The 16,928-nt window shown below is 36.6% G+C and overlaps 2 protein-coding genes across 2 annotated transcripts in view; one reads left to right on the top strand and one right to left on the bottom strand.

Annotated features, from left to right (window-relative positions):
* Positions 1 to 2,176, top strand: part of bmp6 (bone morphogenetic protein 6) — a 55,105-nt gene extending 52,929 nt beyond the window's left edge. Inside the window, exon 7 of the mRNA XM_084398858.1 lies at positions 35 to 2,176. Within this exon, the coding sequence (XP_084254984.1) occupies positions 35 to 184 (150 nt within the window). The 3' untranslated portion in view covers positions 185 to 2,176. The remainder of the gene's footprint in view (positions 1 to 34) is intronic.
* txndc5 (thioredoxin domain containing 5) lies at positions 1,489 to 16,003 on the bottom strand. The gene is made up of 10 exons (XM_084398859.1): positions 15,647 to 16,003; positions 14,368 to 14,520; positions 13,408 to 13,513; positions 12,217 to 12,313; positions 9,101 to 9,216; positions 8,919 to 9,005; positions 7,070 to 7,219; positions 6,262 to 6,344; positions 4,153 to 4,282; positions 1,489 to 3,150 (listed from the first exon to the last, which is right to left on the bottom strand). The coding sequence occupies exons 1-10, from the start codon at positions 15,817 to 15,819 to the stop codon at positions 3,028 to 3,030; spliced, it is 1,218 nt and encodes a 405-aa protein (XP_084254985.1). The 5' UTR covers positions 15,820 to 16,003; the 3' UTR covers positions 1,489 to 3,027.
* Positions 16,004 to 16,928: the final 925 nt, after the last annotated feature.

The following is a 16,928-nucleotide window of genomic DNA, read 5'->3' as shown; positions in this document are numbered from 1 at the left end:
AAAAAAATTAAATAATTCTTGCTCCACTTTTCAGGTCCATCTGATGAATCCAGAGAACGTCCCAAAGCCATGTTGCGCTCCCACCAAACTGCACGCGATCTCCGTGCTCTACTATGACGACAACTCCAACGTCATTCTGAAAAAATACAAGAACATGGTGGTGCGCTCATGTGGCTGCCACTGACACGGGACACGTACCCTCCTGCCCGACCGCTGCATCGCAGACACTGACAAATGTGTGTAAGGACTGACAAAACGAAATGACAAGCGTTATGAACAAATGTGCGAGAATGTCTCGACAGTGGATCCAGGTTTGCTGCTTCTCCTTATCTTCACACACATGACCATTTCTCATGCGACATTTCAGATCCTACAAACTGCCAAGAGGATGTACATCTGAATCTACAGAACAGAAAATGAACCCAAAGAAAATGTAAATTATGAGCAAAAATGCAATACGTTTTTACTTACCAAACTCTTTAAAGGGGTCACGTCATACATAATTTAATTTCTGAGTTCCACTTATACTGTTATTCGGAAAGAGCCAAAATAGTTTTTATAATACTATTTTAAACTCTTTCTCTGACCCTTGGAATTACACAGGATGTTTTTTTGATTTTTGTTTTTGCTGCTGCTGCTATGCCTTTAGACATCTTGTTCTACAGTCTTTATCTGTCTGATAGTTCCAGAACAAGTTGTTTTTGCAACTTTCAGGAACTTCCTCCCCAATATAAATAGACAATTTAAGTTACAGTAGCTCTTTTATTTCAAAAGAAACTTTGGTTCCTCATGATATGACCCCTTTAACATCTAAAACGGTCCTGAAGCACAGAAATCAGAACAGGAAAGTTTCTACTGTTTTGTCTATTTTTGATGAAGTCACTTGAACCCACAGGACTCTATTTTAGGTCTAAAAAAAATCTAATTATTTTAAGTTTCTCAATATTTGCTCTGCACTACCTGTGGTTTGCATCAGTGAGTCAGAGCGAGTGGTTACACACTTCAACAGAACTCGGAGAACGGAACCATTATGTTGCTGTTCCAAGGATGGAACTCTTTCTTTTTTTGATGCCGTCAAACACCGCAGATCTATAATTTTCCTGCAACACCTGCGCCTCGGATGGCTTACATCCAAAACCTCCCACAAAACACAAGGACCTACGGATAATTTAAGTTTTTCAGCAACAAAACAATATTCTATGCCAACATCCTCATATGGGCTGTAGATTTTCCACCATCTCATGTCAATATTTATTGTCAAACCTTTACTACGCAGCTATCCCTCTTTTTTTTTTTCACTGTGAGCCGTTGAATGGTACAAAGCGCCTTCTGGACAGGCTACATGTGTGTATTTTCATCATTGTAGCAATATCAATAACAATTTTCCAAATATTGTCATTTTTATGATCCTAATTATATCACATACCTCCCATAAACTGCTGTTTACATGTCTTAACCATATTTGGATGTTTGTGTGTAAATACTTGTACATTTTACAGTTTATTTATTGCTCCTTTTATGAATCATACACCACAGAGATCATATAACAGGAGTAAAGGAAAAAATTAAAACAGCTATTTTTGGAAAAAGACATTTTATTATGAAATTTGTCAATGTGCCTTTTTTGTACAAAAACCCCCAGGCAGTGTGTGTACCTCTCTCACACAGGACAAAAATACTGCGTTTTTCACCGAGGTCGGCCTTGACCATGTGCCTCCCATAAAGACTGAATATATGTGGTTTCTCTGATTGCTTTTCCCTTCCTTCTCTTTCAGATCCAGTAAAAGAGAAAAATAAACATCTCAGTGTGGGAACATTTAAAAGGAAAAATGTAAATTACATTTGTATAAATCAATGAAACCACTTGAGAGCATCAGAGAACACATACAACTACAAGTACTATCAGCATTCTTCAAGCAATGATACCAGGCAACGCTAGTGCCTTAATGAAGTGGTTGACTGCATGTGAAAGCCATCAAGACTGCATTCCAGAGACAAAAATGAGAAAAGAATGAGACTCAAACGGTCTAAAAAAGACAAATCTAATCAAAAAGGATGAGCAAAAAGAGTCACATCTGCAGAACAAACTTTAAAGAATAAAAATATTACTGTACCGTAACTGCTTTTACCGTTCACAACCTGTACTGTAATACAAAATAAACCATTTTTCCATAAACTGTCACTATACAACAAATATGAACTATTCTGCATGGTTTCAATTTTCTGATCATTGAGAAAATGACCAAAAATGCTTAATATAAATGGCAGTATGTGTCTGCCCCACTCATGTGCCTCTAAGAGCACTAAGAAGCTTTAGAAGACAAAACTAACCATTCAAAGTAGTTAAGCAAATGTCCACCTGTTGCTTAAACAAGTCTAATGTGGGTTGCTGGCCATTAAGCTGGTTAGACTGGCCAGGTTTGATGATTATGGCCAACCATCCAAACCAGCTTGATCTTGGCCGATTTTCGTCTCCCAACCTGGCTAACAAACTACATTAGTCTGGTTTATTTCATTTAATTTTAACCTCTGAACAGTAAAACCAATTCAAAACCTAATATCACAACAGAAACGCATTTAAATTCTAACTGAAAGCGCTTTTTATAGTATTCTACACTGAATTGAGAAAAAGGGAAAAGACAATCTTTAGATGGTCTCCCTGAGGTCATTTATAGTCTTAGTTGATATAATGAACTAAGCTGAATGAATTTCCTCATAATTGACATGTACAAACTATGCACCTTAAACGATGTAATGATCTGAAGAGGTGTCTTTTTCATACCCACAACTGATTCTTTTCAAGGAGGAAGGGCAAAATCAAACGTGTATGGTTGTATTTGCTAGTAATCTCATCGACTGCTCGAGATTTAATCATGTACATTCACATTTTACCATGTGGAAGAGATTGTCCTCACTTCAGCAGGTGTGGGACAGAAATGAAGAAAAGGCAGTCCTTCTAACAGTATAATAAATGAAGATAGTGTTGTTTTGTAGAGGAAGCGTGGGAGATGGAAAATGAGGGAGGAGTTACAGCTCATCTCTTGCTTGCTTCATGACAAAACTGTGCAAGCTCTCTAAGTCCCGCCCTCCATTATGCTCCTCCCCCTGTTCCCCGGCCCGGAACATCAGGAGTGTTGGGTATCCACGCACCTACAGAGAACAATGATCAAATTTACATACATTTAGATATCCATTTAAAAAAAATCTAAATGGAGCAAAGACAACTGCTCTTCACAAAAATGTGGTGAGCGGCCCACCAAGACAGCATTTGAAGGAACAAAATATTATAGACTGTTTTTAACAAGATTCTACGAGCCTTCAAGCTTAGGGTTGCCAGATGTCAAGAGTTTAAACCCTCCAATCAGAGCTCTTCTCTTAAATGGATACATTCCCTGCCCTTGAAAATGTAACCCTGGATTTACTTAATCTTCACAATCTGGCAACCATGCACAAGCGCTCTGTACATTGCAGAAAAAGCTCAGGTTATCTGATTTTAGTTATCTCCACTGAGATATTCTGAACATGTGTTCCTTCACGTTTGCAGCAACTTTTAGTAGAAATAGATGAACAATTTAGGAATTTTACAGTTTTAGCTTGTAAGAGAAGACTGAGTTACTCTCCACATAATGTAGAGTGTGTTAATTTATATGATATTATAATAAATCAGGAAACTAGATGAGTAGATGAGTAAAATAAACCATGGCAGACATGCAAAGTTGCAAATAAGTTGACATTCTTCTAAATTATAGGTGAAACTGCAATAATTCTAATGAAATGAAGAAAGAAATTGTGATATCAGATTAACCATTACACACCGTGGCTAAAAATATAACTTTTCATTAACTAAAACTAGACTTAAATTCTCTGCCTTTTAGTCAACTAACAAAAAAAACAAAACAAATTTTTTTTTTAAATAAATGGCTGACAAAATCAACACTAAATGGTATGGAACTGAAACCTGTATCATTTGTTAAAATCTCCATTCCTGGTAGACAACACACTAGCTTCTGAAACTGGCTAAAGAATGTCCTCGTTCAAAAAATGACTTTCTGCCACTAATATGAAGTTATGTCGACCCCATCCCTCAAACATCCACAATCCCTCCCCCGGCAGGCCAGAATTTGTGCTCCAGACTATATGAGCGGCACTCACAGAGAATCTGTTGCAGAGTGTTCTCTCCACTGTGCAGTCCACTTTAGCAATCTTCACATCAGTCAGACCAGGAAACTCCTTTTTAGATAGATCCTCCCAGGTAGGGGCCAGGTTCTTGCAGTGACCGCACCTTAAACACACGGACACATTGCGTGAGTCGCTGAACGACAGAGGAAAAGCCAATCAGGGACAGGCGGATCTTTTGATCAGTTACTAAGGAAGTGTCAAGATGATCAGAGGAACAGATAGGGGAGGGAAGCACACTGTGTTCATATGTGCGTGCAAGGAAATATATACACACACACACACACACACACGTGTCTGTCTGCGTAGGGCTTGGCAATAGGGCTTAAAAATAATCTCAATGTTTAGTCTTTTGATAACATTTGATCCATCTCTAAAAAAATAAAATTAATAAATCAGAGGAACCTCCATTTGAAACAAACAGCAATTGTGAAGTTTTAAAATATAAAATGTTTAACCTAAAAAAAAAAAAAGGGTTGTTTAATTAAGTAAAAAATTGGTTAAACAACATTTAATTCAAATGTTCACTTTAATATTTGACAACCTGATAGAAACGCTACAGCCACTGGAATTTCTTGAACAAGCATGTGTGGACATCAAAACATGCAAACTCATTTTAGAAAGATATTGATGTATTCTCCTGTGTTGGCATAGGTTTATGAATGATTTACCTTACAAATCTGATGAAATGGTGCACATTGCGCTTCCAGATGAACGTTATAAGCAACCCAAATTCACAGCATATGCAAAGATGGAGTTTGAGACATGCTTCACGCATGGAAATAATAACAGTTCATGTGCAGCAGCATCCGCTCTGAGTTACCTACACGCATTAAATAATTAAAGTGCATATATTAAACCCGCAGGGCATACATTGATTTAATTGAATCACAGTCTTTGTGAATTCACAACATAATATATCGAGCAGCCTTAGAAAACGGTCTAATAATGCGGTTCATGGATTCTTATCTGTGGAATGTGCCACTGCGACGGGTAAAGTGCAATACATTTTTATTTTATTTTTAAATAGAATACTCGAATTTAATCGAGGAATCATGACAGCCCTAAATATTATTTAGATATTTTGACTGTAAGAGAAACACTTACTAAGAATCCATTTATGACAATGTACCCATTCATCCATACATAGAACAGTTCTGGTCCTCTAATCTAATTTGACAAATGGCATTCCATAAAAGCTGTTATTTCTATTACAGTACCAAATGTTTTGCTGTTAGCATCAACCCACTTGATACTGCTTTGGCCTTTTTCAGAACTATTTTCATTGGCCAAAAAAAAAAAGCTTTTTCTTTATAAAAAAAACAAGGAATTTATTCACTTCTAGAGCTGTGCGATTCAGGATAAATTAGGAATCACTTTTTTTTTTTTTTTTTTAAAATAGGAATCACGATTCTGAATAAACAATTAAACAATACAATTTAACTGAATAAATGTTCTAACAAAATTGGTTTGAATGAATGATTCAGCAGCTGGGATTCTATCCAAACGTGAAGCAAATCTTTTCGCAAATTTGCAAAAAAACTAAAACAAATGCAAATTAGGTGCGTTTCCATCAAGTTGTTTGAGCGGATGGCGGTGGTGTTGGTAACCTACACCAACAGTAAATACAACACCATCAGGGGAAACAGCCGATTAACATCTCCCATTATTCGCATTAACTCTTTTTCATCAGTCAAATTCCATCTCAAGCGAGCGTAAAAATCTTTTTGCGAATTAAAATACTTATTAGATGAAAAACATATTTTAGTTAGTTGCCAAGGCAACATTTCTAATTTATGTTTAGCTTAAGCACTTTGAAATTACTATTTGGGTATAATTTATTTTATTTGAGTTTTTGTATTTAAAAAAAAAAAAAAAAAAAAATCAAAATCTTTCATAAATGATTACATTTTAATAAAAACTATAATAGAATATTAATACTGATGCTGCTTAGGTTTTATATCACAAACAACAGTATGAATGAACTATGAATTAAGTATTTTTCATATCAGCCAGCCCCACCTGCCACTAAACCAGACCACTGATAAATGACCAGTCGAAATGTCAAACCCTACTAACACTCACCATGGGGCATAGAACTTGATGAAGGAGAGTCCTTTGGCAACCGTCTCATCAAAGTTGCTCTCAGTCAAGACCAGAACATTAGACTGAGAGAAACAAAATGAAAATGTTTCAGTGGCAGCATATTTTGTACGCATTTAACACTAATATTGTATTCCTTGTTAACTAATTTGTTAATTACATAATAGCACAGAATTTGTGTCACGGGGCAGAACAGCTCATAGCATAAACCCTAGAGAATCTCCACAGGTTATCATATCCTGCTGAAGTTTAAATACCTCTCTGGGAAACTCTCTGGCTAGTTTCCTTAATTACAACACCAGTTCTGAACACTGTTTAAGAGCAAGGTCTCATCTCAAAGGCATCAGCAAGTCTAACGTTTTACAATCTTTAAAAATTATCCTCAATCTGAAAAGAATCCAGATCTATGATACAGCTCTTGAGGGACGTTCTTTAGCCATCCAACAATTCCAGCCAGCCGGAATCCCTTTATAAAAGACAAGCTTAGACAGGAAAGCCAATTAACAAAACCAAATAACAGCTCTTTTAAAGTTCCCCGCCCACCCCTTCCAGTCCAGCCCACCAACCCAAGCGCACGCACACATGCACATTTGCATCAGCAAGAGGAAATAGCTGCTCTGCCCATAATTACTACCTCGGTTTCAAGATGCAGATTTGTGTCTACGGGCCAAAGTCTGCAGCTTGCTGTTCAAACATCTGCCCGCACACAAACGGATGAAATCTCTATGGTGCCAAGCAGGAAATTTGCAAACAAAACCTGTATTGTGTGAAAACTAAAACAGACACCCACCTCTTGTTCTTCAGGTTCAGCGCTGGGTGGGATTTCGTGAGCCTGCTCCTCCTCAATCACAGGTTCATCTTTAGATTCAGCAGCTTTCACTTGATTATCCACAAACTCTTTAAACGAGTCCAGATCGCGCTTCCCTCTGTACTGATCGATCTGAAAACATACATGTGCACAGCTTACCATTATTGTTTGGTCTAAACAGTACATTGCATTTTTGATCATGATTTTTGCGGGCATTGCTAAGTGATACGTGACATTCTGGTCTCTAAATATGGATTAGGTGACCCCAACACAATTGTTTAATTGTCACCAGGTGAAAACCATAGAAATCGTAGAAAGATAAATGAATATTTGAAAAACAAAAAAAAGGAACTGTTTGAGATCAGTACGATTTTTTATGGGGTTTTTTATATGCATTAAATTGATCAAAAGAGAATAATACTTTAAAAGTGATGCAAGTTAAAATACATTCCCTTAACCCATTTTGTTGTACATTATTAGAATGCCAACAATCAAAACATTAAGAGCGCTCTGCATAGATCTGTCAATCTCTTTACAGTTCAACCTATAGGCTAAGGGAAAGTGAAAAAGTGAAAGTGACATATGAAGGGCAAGTATGGTAACCCATACTCAGAATTTGTCCTCTGCATTTAATCCATCCAAGTTAGTGCACACACATTAGGAGTAGTGAGTAGTGAACACACACATCCTGCAAGCCGTGGACAAACACACCGGAGCAGTGGGCAGCCATTTTGCTGTAGCTCCCGGGGAGTGTTTGGGGATTAGGTGCCTTGCTCAAGGGCACCCCAGTCATTTCCTGCAGGTTTTTATAATCGAACCCGCAACCTTTGGGTTACCAGTCTGACTCTCGACCCATTAGGCCTATAGAGCGAGTTTGGGAAATGGCTACACTAGCAAGCAGAGCCACATGATGTTTAGCCGCTGTGGGACCATGACTGACGACGTATTACCTGGGGAGATATTCAGCTTCGGGTACAGGAGACGAAGCCAAGTTCCTTCAAAGATTAAACAGGTCATGAATACATCAAGGCGAACGGGGCTTTGCGACACTACATGCTACAATGGACGCTTCAATACAACATCATAATGCACCAGTTCAGAAAGAAAAAATTACCTATTAAAGTTACTGTGATGTGTCCAGTGTAGACCGCCTCAAACCATTGGTAAAACCATTTAAAAAAATACGCTCGTGGTCAAGACAGTGTTAGCCTGCTCAATTCCTTATGACAGATGGCAAAACAGCTAAAAGTACTCCTAATATGTTGGTCCTTTTATTGAAAGTAGCCAACTTTTACCTGTACGAGGATATGCTTTTACAAGCACCCGTAAGAGCTGTGATTGTGATGTTTGAGTTGGGGGCACGATGCGCACAAGTGGTTTTTATTTTTGTAATTCCTCTAGGCGCCACTAGCAGAAACGCAGAATACTTCATACTACATACTTCACCTTTAAATACATGCTGTTCTTTTGAACTTTCTATTCAAAGAATCCTGGAGTCATCAGTTTCCACAAAAATACTAGGCAGCACCACTGTTTTCAACATTAATAATAAGAAATGTTTTTTGAGCATCATATCAGCATATTAGAATGATTACTAAAGGATAATGTGGCTGAAGACTGGAGTAATGGCTGTCGAAAACTGAGCTTTGTTTTAAGTTTTACCATTTTACTGTTTTCATGTATTCTTGAACAAATAAATGCAGCCTTGGTAAGCATAATATGATTATTTCAAAAACATAAAAAACGTATCAACCCCAATCTTTTGAACAGTAATATTCATAAACCTTAATATCCATCTTAAAAAAAATGAAGCTACGCTAGAGGTCCTTACCTTCTCTCCATCACTGAAGAAGAGCAGCGTGGGATAACCACGAACCTGATTTTCTGAACACACTTCATAATGCTGTGTGCAATCCACCTTTAGCAAGCAAAAAAAAAAAAAAAAAAGTTTAATAAATAATCAGAACATTTACGATGTAGAAAATGAAAAGAGAAACCATGATGGCCTCTCACCTTGCTGATCTTGACGCTGTCTGAATGCTCAAAGCTGGTGGCGAGCTGTTCCCATGTTGGAGCCATGGCTTTGCAGTGCCCACACCATGGTGCATAAAACTTCACAAAGTGAGAACCTGAGGAGGACAACGGCAGGGTTACAAACTCAAAATGATCCATGTCTCAAGTAGGATAGCAACAAAATGTTTTGCAAAAAGACTAATGATGGATTTTTTTTTTTTTTACCTAATTGGATTCTAAACTGGGCTCGATAAGCAGAATCAGAATCACTAAAATTCCAATGATACCCACCCTATTCAACAGTCATTCCCACCCAGCACCATATGATGTTACAGAGCTATTTTTCAACTGAAATGCATAACGTGCTTTCAGCGTTTTTCTGTTAAAAAACAGTACAGTTCTGAATCTGGAAGTATACTGATTTAAGCATTACATGACTTCACAATAAATAAAGATGTAAAGGAAAAACTTGGTGAGCACCACATTAGGTTTATGCAACATCTTTTACATGTGCTTCCAACATCTGAAAGTGGGAAACATAAACAGCTCTGTCAAAGCTACAGCATCATTTCCTGCCTCTCCTCAAAACAGGAATCAGTTATTTGGCTAACGGACGGAACATGTAGCATAAAAGGGGTGAGAAAAGGGCTGAAACTGTACCAAAGCCAAGAACACAATTCACCTTTACTGCCAAAGTAATTGTCATAAAGAGAAAATTATGGGAACAACAGAAGGGCTATTGAAATCCTGATCATTTTTCAATTAAACTATGGAAAACCATGTGCTGTTTCCTGCTAAACCCATACATAATGTTTGAAAATATATTAAGTTAATTAGTTAACTTAATATAACTTAACATAGGCTATATTTTAAATGCTAAAAAAGAGAGTGCTTTCGCCAGTTGTTTGGAATTACTGGATAACCAATTTTTTTTATACATATACAGTAGTCAACATTTGAAGTAGATAAAAAAAAAAAGTTATTCAAATTTGTCCTAAGACAAGAACGGGTTTTGTTCAAAAGTCATGTATAACTTTGATGAAAGGTTGAGATCCACTTCAAATGCTGACTACTGTATATACATACATACACACACATATAGTCATTATGTTGGTTATCTAGAGAATATTGACAGGGAAGTAGAGACGAAATGCAAAAATCCCTTCTACATAATTTTAATATTATGACAATTCAACCAAAAATGAAAATTATATAATAATTTTCTCACCCTCATGTCATTCCAAACCCATAAAACGTAATTTTAGTTCATCTTTGAAACACACATTAAGATGATATTTAATGCAACCTAAGAGGTTTCTGCCCCTCAGTGGAAAGTCCAGGCTACCAAAACTTCAAAAAGGTTATAAAAGCATGGTAAACCGAATACATATGAATCAAGCAGTTTATTCCTAGTCTTGTGAAGAGATACACATTGCTTTCTAATGGATTTAAATTTAACTTAAATTCACATATAAACATTAATCAAATTACACACATAGCAACATCAAATATGGCCAAATGAAGCTCAAACATGCATGCGTGTTGTTACGTTCCACGTGTGTTTTTGCATTTTGTATTGTTTTTCTCTTTTGTGTTTTTGCTTTTATTTGGTTTCCACAAATTATTCTTAGGTTATGATCATTGGAAAATACGGCTGTGTGTGCATCATCATATACATGACGTCACGACGTTCGACCAATCCCCTGTCCGGCAGGTTAAAAGGCCCCACTGACGAGGAGTGAGGAGACCAGCGCCAGATCTCATTCAACATTAAACATCAAAATGTCAATTGAGCCATGATCACGTTAATGTTTGTTTATGCGGTGGTTTCGAAATCAACACACCTTCGGGTTTGTTTATTGTTGTTGCTGATGTAATATTGCACTGTTCTGAGAGAATGCACTAGATCACTCAAAACTAGTATTAAAGGGATACTCCACTTTAAAATGAAAATTCTGTCATCATATACTCACCCTCATGGTGTTTCAATCCTTTATTAATTTCTTTCTTCTGCTGAACAGAAAGGAAGATATTTAGAAGAATGTCAGTAACCAGACAGTTTCTGGTCTATTTTTTTTCCTACTATGGAAGTCAATGAGACCAGAAACTGTCTGGTTACTGACATTCTTCTAAATATCTTCCTTTCTGTTCAGCAGAAGAAAGAAATTCATTAAGGATTGAAACACCATGAGGGTGAGTATATGATGACAGAATTTTCATTTTAAAGTGGAGTATCCCTTTAAAGTGCAGGTGTGTGCGTGTGACTGATCCCTGTGTTATACGTTGATAATCTGATTCAAACGCGGTGTGTTCTAGGTAGTAGCTAACCACTTTGCATTTAGACTTGATTTTCGTTTGTTTCTTGATTTCGTATTCTACTGATTGTTGGCTTTTAGAAATCCATCTTCAAAAACAACGGTAGATAGTATTGTTTTTTGTTAGTTAGATTAAAGAGTTATTTTCTGTTTTAGTCAGCGTAGTTAATTTAAAGCGTTGTATACGTTGAAGATTTCGGGTTTTCTTTTGGTACTGTAAGTAGTTTTAGAGGTTTGGGTTTAATAGGTATGGGAATTATGTTTTGATTATTTCATTGATTTGGCGACACTTGTTTTCTTGGTTCTCTGATTATTTGTCTTTCATTTACATTTATAATGTGTTTTGTAATGTCATTTGCACCTCTTCAATTAAAACTTATTTAACACTGCTTCTTGGTTGTTTCTGCTACCTGCACTCATGGCAACAGTTGTATCTCACTTAAATGTTGTGCAATCATCCCGTTAACATCTTTCAAGCACGTAACACTGTCACGTGCAAAAACAAACCTTTTTTTTTTTTTTTTTTTACATCAAGAACACACATTTGAGCTTCCGAAACAGCCTGAATTTTTTTCAGCCTGAGTTATTTTTATGTCTGTCAATTAATTAATTAATTGGAATATTAAAAATATCTTTATTTGTGCTATGAACAAAATTATAACTTAATTTTTTTGGGTGAACTATCCAATGTTAATGTAATACTGTAAAATATATCACTTTGTAATTCAACTGCAAGGATATATTCTTAATATATAATCTTTTCTTAAAGGGTGTATATAAAGACTGATAGTGGGCTACTACCTTTAGCGATGTGTGATTTGAAGTTATTGGCTGTGAGTTCATACAGGCCCTGTTTGGGTTCAGGGACTTTGGGTGGCTCGGGTTCACTCTGGGGCTCCTGGGGTGAAATGGGTGAAAGACAAAATAAGAACAAGTGTTGTAATATTGAGACATTTTAGAATTAAAGCCCGTTCACAACAAAAACAATAACTATAAAGATAACTACAACAATAACTATTAGCGTCCACACCAGCAGACGATATTGTTCTGTTTATTCTAAGCGCGTGTAACCCCTCTGATTCTACTCGCACCTCTCTGAGCGGGATTCAAACCAGCGTTTCCAGCATGTGAGATGGGCACGCTAACAAGGTGTGTAAACAGCCTCTAGAGTCAGTCACTAGTGCGCCTCTTTAGGCCAGGGGAGTGAGGTTTACTCGAACAGCTCTTACTAGTTGGCCTCTGTTACACTCGTTCTGCAGTTATGTCATCTGCGGCTTTAAATGCTCAAGCTCCTTAAAGCAGGATGGATTCTTATTGGCTGTCAATTGTTCTTATCGAAAAAAAATCATTATGAAAGGGATCCCAAAAATATTGTTTCTCTGTGCCATTGTCATTATAGCTGTGGTGTGGACTCTGCTATTCTTTTATATTTAGAAAGATTTTAGCCCTTAAGGTCTTATATAATGCATGATACAGTCTTGTGTAGGTGTTCATGAAGATCTGTTTGTCTCTCTCGTGTCTATCTACTTGCAGTAATCCGAGTTATGGTCATGTTCAACATAGATGTCTGTCTGTCATATGTATACAGATCAATTTGCAGATCTGTTCATTTAAATCCTGTGTGTTGTATTCTACAGTCGCTCTGTAATAAAAAATATATATATTAAGATTTCTAGAAATATATCTTTATATAGTTATCATCCTTGGTGTGAACAGGCCTTTTCACCTTGACCAAGAACTACACAAAGTGCTTTTGAAGTCGGCATTAAACTGAAGTGGCAATAGTTATTTCCTATTGTGATGAATATCCAAGTGAAACGGCTTCTTCAAACAAGAAAAAAAAAGAAGGGCGGGACTTGATTTCATCCATTGGGAATTAATTGGATTGTCATAATTTGCTATTGCAGCGATCTTGTGAGTGACAGGTTGCTGTAGGGGAGAGGTTATTGTCTCAAAAATCTGTTACAAATTGAATCAGTTTTGTAATCTTACTTCAGGTTCCTCCTGCAGGGTTTTCAGCATCCAGCTCTCCAGGGCCTGCAGGTCTCTTGCACCCTGATACTTCACAGCCTCCTGCTCAGGTTTAAACAGCTTCAGGCTGTAACAACAAAGTTAGTCAGTCAATGATTAATCAAACCATATTTAACTTTTACCTGAAGCACATGACAGTCAAGTCAGGTGATTATAAATCATGCATATAAACTTCTTACACACACACTAGTCAAGTCATGTCACCTTTATTTATATAGCGCTTTTTTCAATGTAGATCGTTTTTTAAAGCTATAGATGACAAACATTGATCAGTGAACATGAACAGAAGCTCAATCGTACTTGCTTGACACGTGAGAACAAACGTCATTGGTTCTTGAGGAAGCTCAAACATGCCGTGTAACACACATGAACCTCATTGGTTCTCGCAGGTCAAGCGAACATGCTTGAGCTTACGTTTACCATAACCGATGTATGAGTTGATGAATGTTTATATGTGATTAAAGCCTAAATTCAATCTGTTCATCATGTAAAGCGATTGTGTCTCTTCAGAAAATGTGGACTCAACCACTCGATTCATATGGATTCGTTTTCCAATCTCTTTATGAACTTTTGAAGCGTCACTCCATTTAATCGCTGTTAATGTAGGGACAGAAAGCTCTCAGATTTTATCAAAAAGATATTGATGACAACTTTTTTTGGGGCTGAACTTAACCCTTTAACAGTGATAAACAGGGAATGATGATCAATGCAAACAGAATTCAATTCTGCTGTAAAGCAGCTCTAAAAAAGTCAATAGTGTCATAATTCGGCTGTTCAGTGTAAAGTCCAAAGGACACTACACAACATCTGAGTAATTTTTACTCTCATTCTGTGCATGTAACATCTCAAAGTGTGTCTTTTTTTGTTTGAGGACCATGATGTGTAATAACATACAGTACTAAAAGGAGCAATAATGCTTACGTTGGGTATCCACGGATTCCATGTTCACTGGAGCAAAACTTAGTGTCTTTTGTGCAGTCGACTTTCACAACATACACTGGAGGATCCTCCATACTGTTATACTTCTCTGCCAACTCATTCCACGTTCCCTGCAGTCTCTGACAGTGACCACACCTGCACACCACAAACACATTAAACACTTATAGCATGCTACATTACATATTATTCCGTCACATATTACAAAAGTTGCACAGCATAAGAGAGCAATGGGCCATAACTAACTAAAGTAACTTTTTAAATTTGCTAAAGTTAAGTTCATTGGTCAGGTAAAAGGAAATTGCCTTGGGTGTGAATCATTCTCAAGTTAAAAAAACAAATATATTTATAATTTAAAAGTACAGAACACAGACAGAACACCAAGAGAAAATAATGTTAGTAAAATCAAGGAATATTGTTTAGAAGTACCTTCCAATAGGAGCCCTAATAATAAATTTAGTTCATGAAAGCATTTTAAAGTTATGCAACATCCAAGCTTGTGGGTAATACGTAAACATTAATGCATTTTGTATTACTGTATGGTATTAACATGATTAATGCTGTGGTGGTACCATGGTAAGTGTATAATATGGTAAAACAATGATACTATACATTTACAATGGTATCAAAAATAAAATTTACATAGTACTCCCAAGTACTTCAAATAATTCAATTGGACTACCATACATGATCCAAAAAAATGCAAAAATAAATGTTTTGGTGTTTTTGTTAGTGAAACTTAAATCATGGTAAAGTCCCAAAAATACCTAAAAACAACAACATGATATCATAATAGTACAATACAAAATTGAACCCTAGTATTACCAATGCACATTTTTAAAACACCATGGTACTTTTTTTTTGTTCTTGTTCTTTTTTTCTTTTTTTTTGTAAGAGGATGGGGAGGAAGTGATGTACTGTATGTCACGGCTGTTCTTGATCTGCCACGTAGGCCTAACGTTACACTAAAACTTTATGACTGCAGGAATTTCAACTTTTCACCAAAGTCCATTATCATCAACATCACTCTAATATAAAAAGATGTGCTTTGAGTATTTATATGAACGTGCATTCGAAACTTTACATCCACTTCATTCAATTTTATTTAAAGGAGACCAGATTAAAGTGGCTAATGAATTTAGCCACTTCAAACATCGCAGCAATTCAACCCATAACTAACACAATGACACTGCTATCAATATATTTATCACTTTATGTATATCTGAATATAATGAAAATGTTTGATGAAGCTGTACAGTTTTACCAGGGCGCGTAGAACATGACGAAGTGTGGAGCAGTAGAGACGGCATCATTGAACATCTCCACCGTGTATGTGTGTTTAGCGTGCTCGTCCTCTTCTGTGTCATTATCACAGCTTATCCAACTGCATAACAACGCCAAATAAATAAAACTCGTTAAAAACGGAGTCATGTTCATAACTGAGCAGGCCTGTGAAGGAAGCGAAGCCGGGAGTTTAAATGAGTGAGTCTGTGAGTGAGTGTACTGCTAGCAGACAGAGCTAATCTGTATAACATCTTAGGAGAACTCAGCAGCTGTGTGTTGACGAGCCGTATGATGTGTAGATTTGAGGAATTCGCAGGCGCTCTCATCGACGCTGCTCATCCGGGGCATGGACGGAGGCTCATAAGAGCCATGCATTTCTTTTTACTGTTATTTCGAGATCAAGAAACTTTTTTTTTTTTACATAAGAAAACGTTTTTTTTTTAAATGCATATATCTATACTATTATGTTTCTATTAGCATACTATTTATTCAAATTAAACTGCATTAAATTAGCTTTTCTCCATTCTGTCAACTGATAGAGTTTAGGTTCCTTGCCACTGTTGCCTCTGGCTTGCTTAGTTGGGGACACATAATATTCAATAATATTTTGGATTTTACTGCATTAGCACTAACAAAACACGAACCAAATTTAGCTGAATAATGAGAAGTCATCGGCAGAGCTGATTTATAACCTATTTAAATCTGTTTCATAATGATGAACTTTGCAACACTGACAGTTATTGAACTGAACTGAATCAACACTGAACTAAATTGACCTGCAATAATGACCCTATTGACTTCGGTAGACATGCTTTATAGCTGAAATTAAGAGTGTTTTATAATCGTTGGACTACTAGAACTGAACTGAATCAACACTGAACTGACCTGACTGAGCTGAATAATGATTATCCTCTATAGAGCTGCTTTATAGTTGAATTAAGATTGTTTCACTGATGAACTTTTGCAAGTCACATTATTGAACTAAACTGAATCAACGAAATTAAGCTGAATAATGACAATATTGTCTTTCTAGCTGCTTTAGTGTTGAAATTGTATTAATTTAATAATTGAAGGACTTTTTGTCCAAAGAATTGTGCACCTTTAAAGGTACACTGTGTAGAAATTTCTCCCATCTAGCGGTGAAATTGTATTTTGCATTCAAACGAATAGTGCTCTCTAGCGCCTCGCTTTTTCAAATGTGTGTTGCAGCTACGGTAGCCGTAATGTACCAAGAAACTATGACAACATGTCTTCCAATAGCA

Source organism: Rutilus rutilus, assembly GCF_951802725.1.
Source record: "Rutilus rutilus genome assembly, chromosome: 24".
Lineage (NCBI taxonomy): Eukaryota > Metazoa > Chordata > Actinopteri > Cypriniformes > Leuciscidae > Rutilus > Rutilus rutilus.
This window is presented reverse-complemented; position numbering and strand designations above follow the sequence as displayed.

Bases quoted from the DNA above. Each gene is read 5' to 3' on its own strand.
- txndc5 (XM_084398859.1), bottom strand. From the start codon at position 15,819: ATGAACATGACTCCGTTTTTAACGAGTTTTATTTATTTGGCGTTGTTA. The intron at 9,217-12,216 runs GTAGTAGCCCAC...TGTCCTCCTCAG, and splicing joins CAAATCACACATCGCTAAAG to GTTCTCACTTTGTGAAGTTT. The intron at 9,006-9,100 runs GTGAGAGGCCAT...TGCTTGCTAAAG, and splicing joins ACAGCGTCAAGATCAGCAAG to GTGGATTGCACACAGCATTA.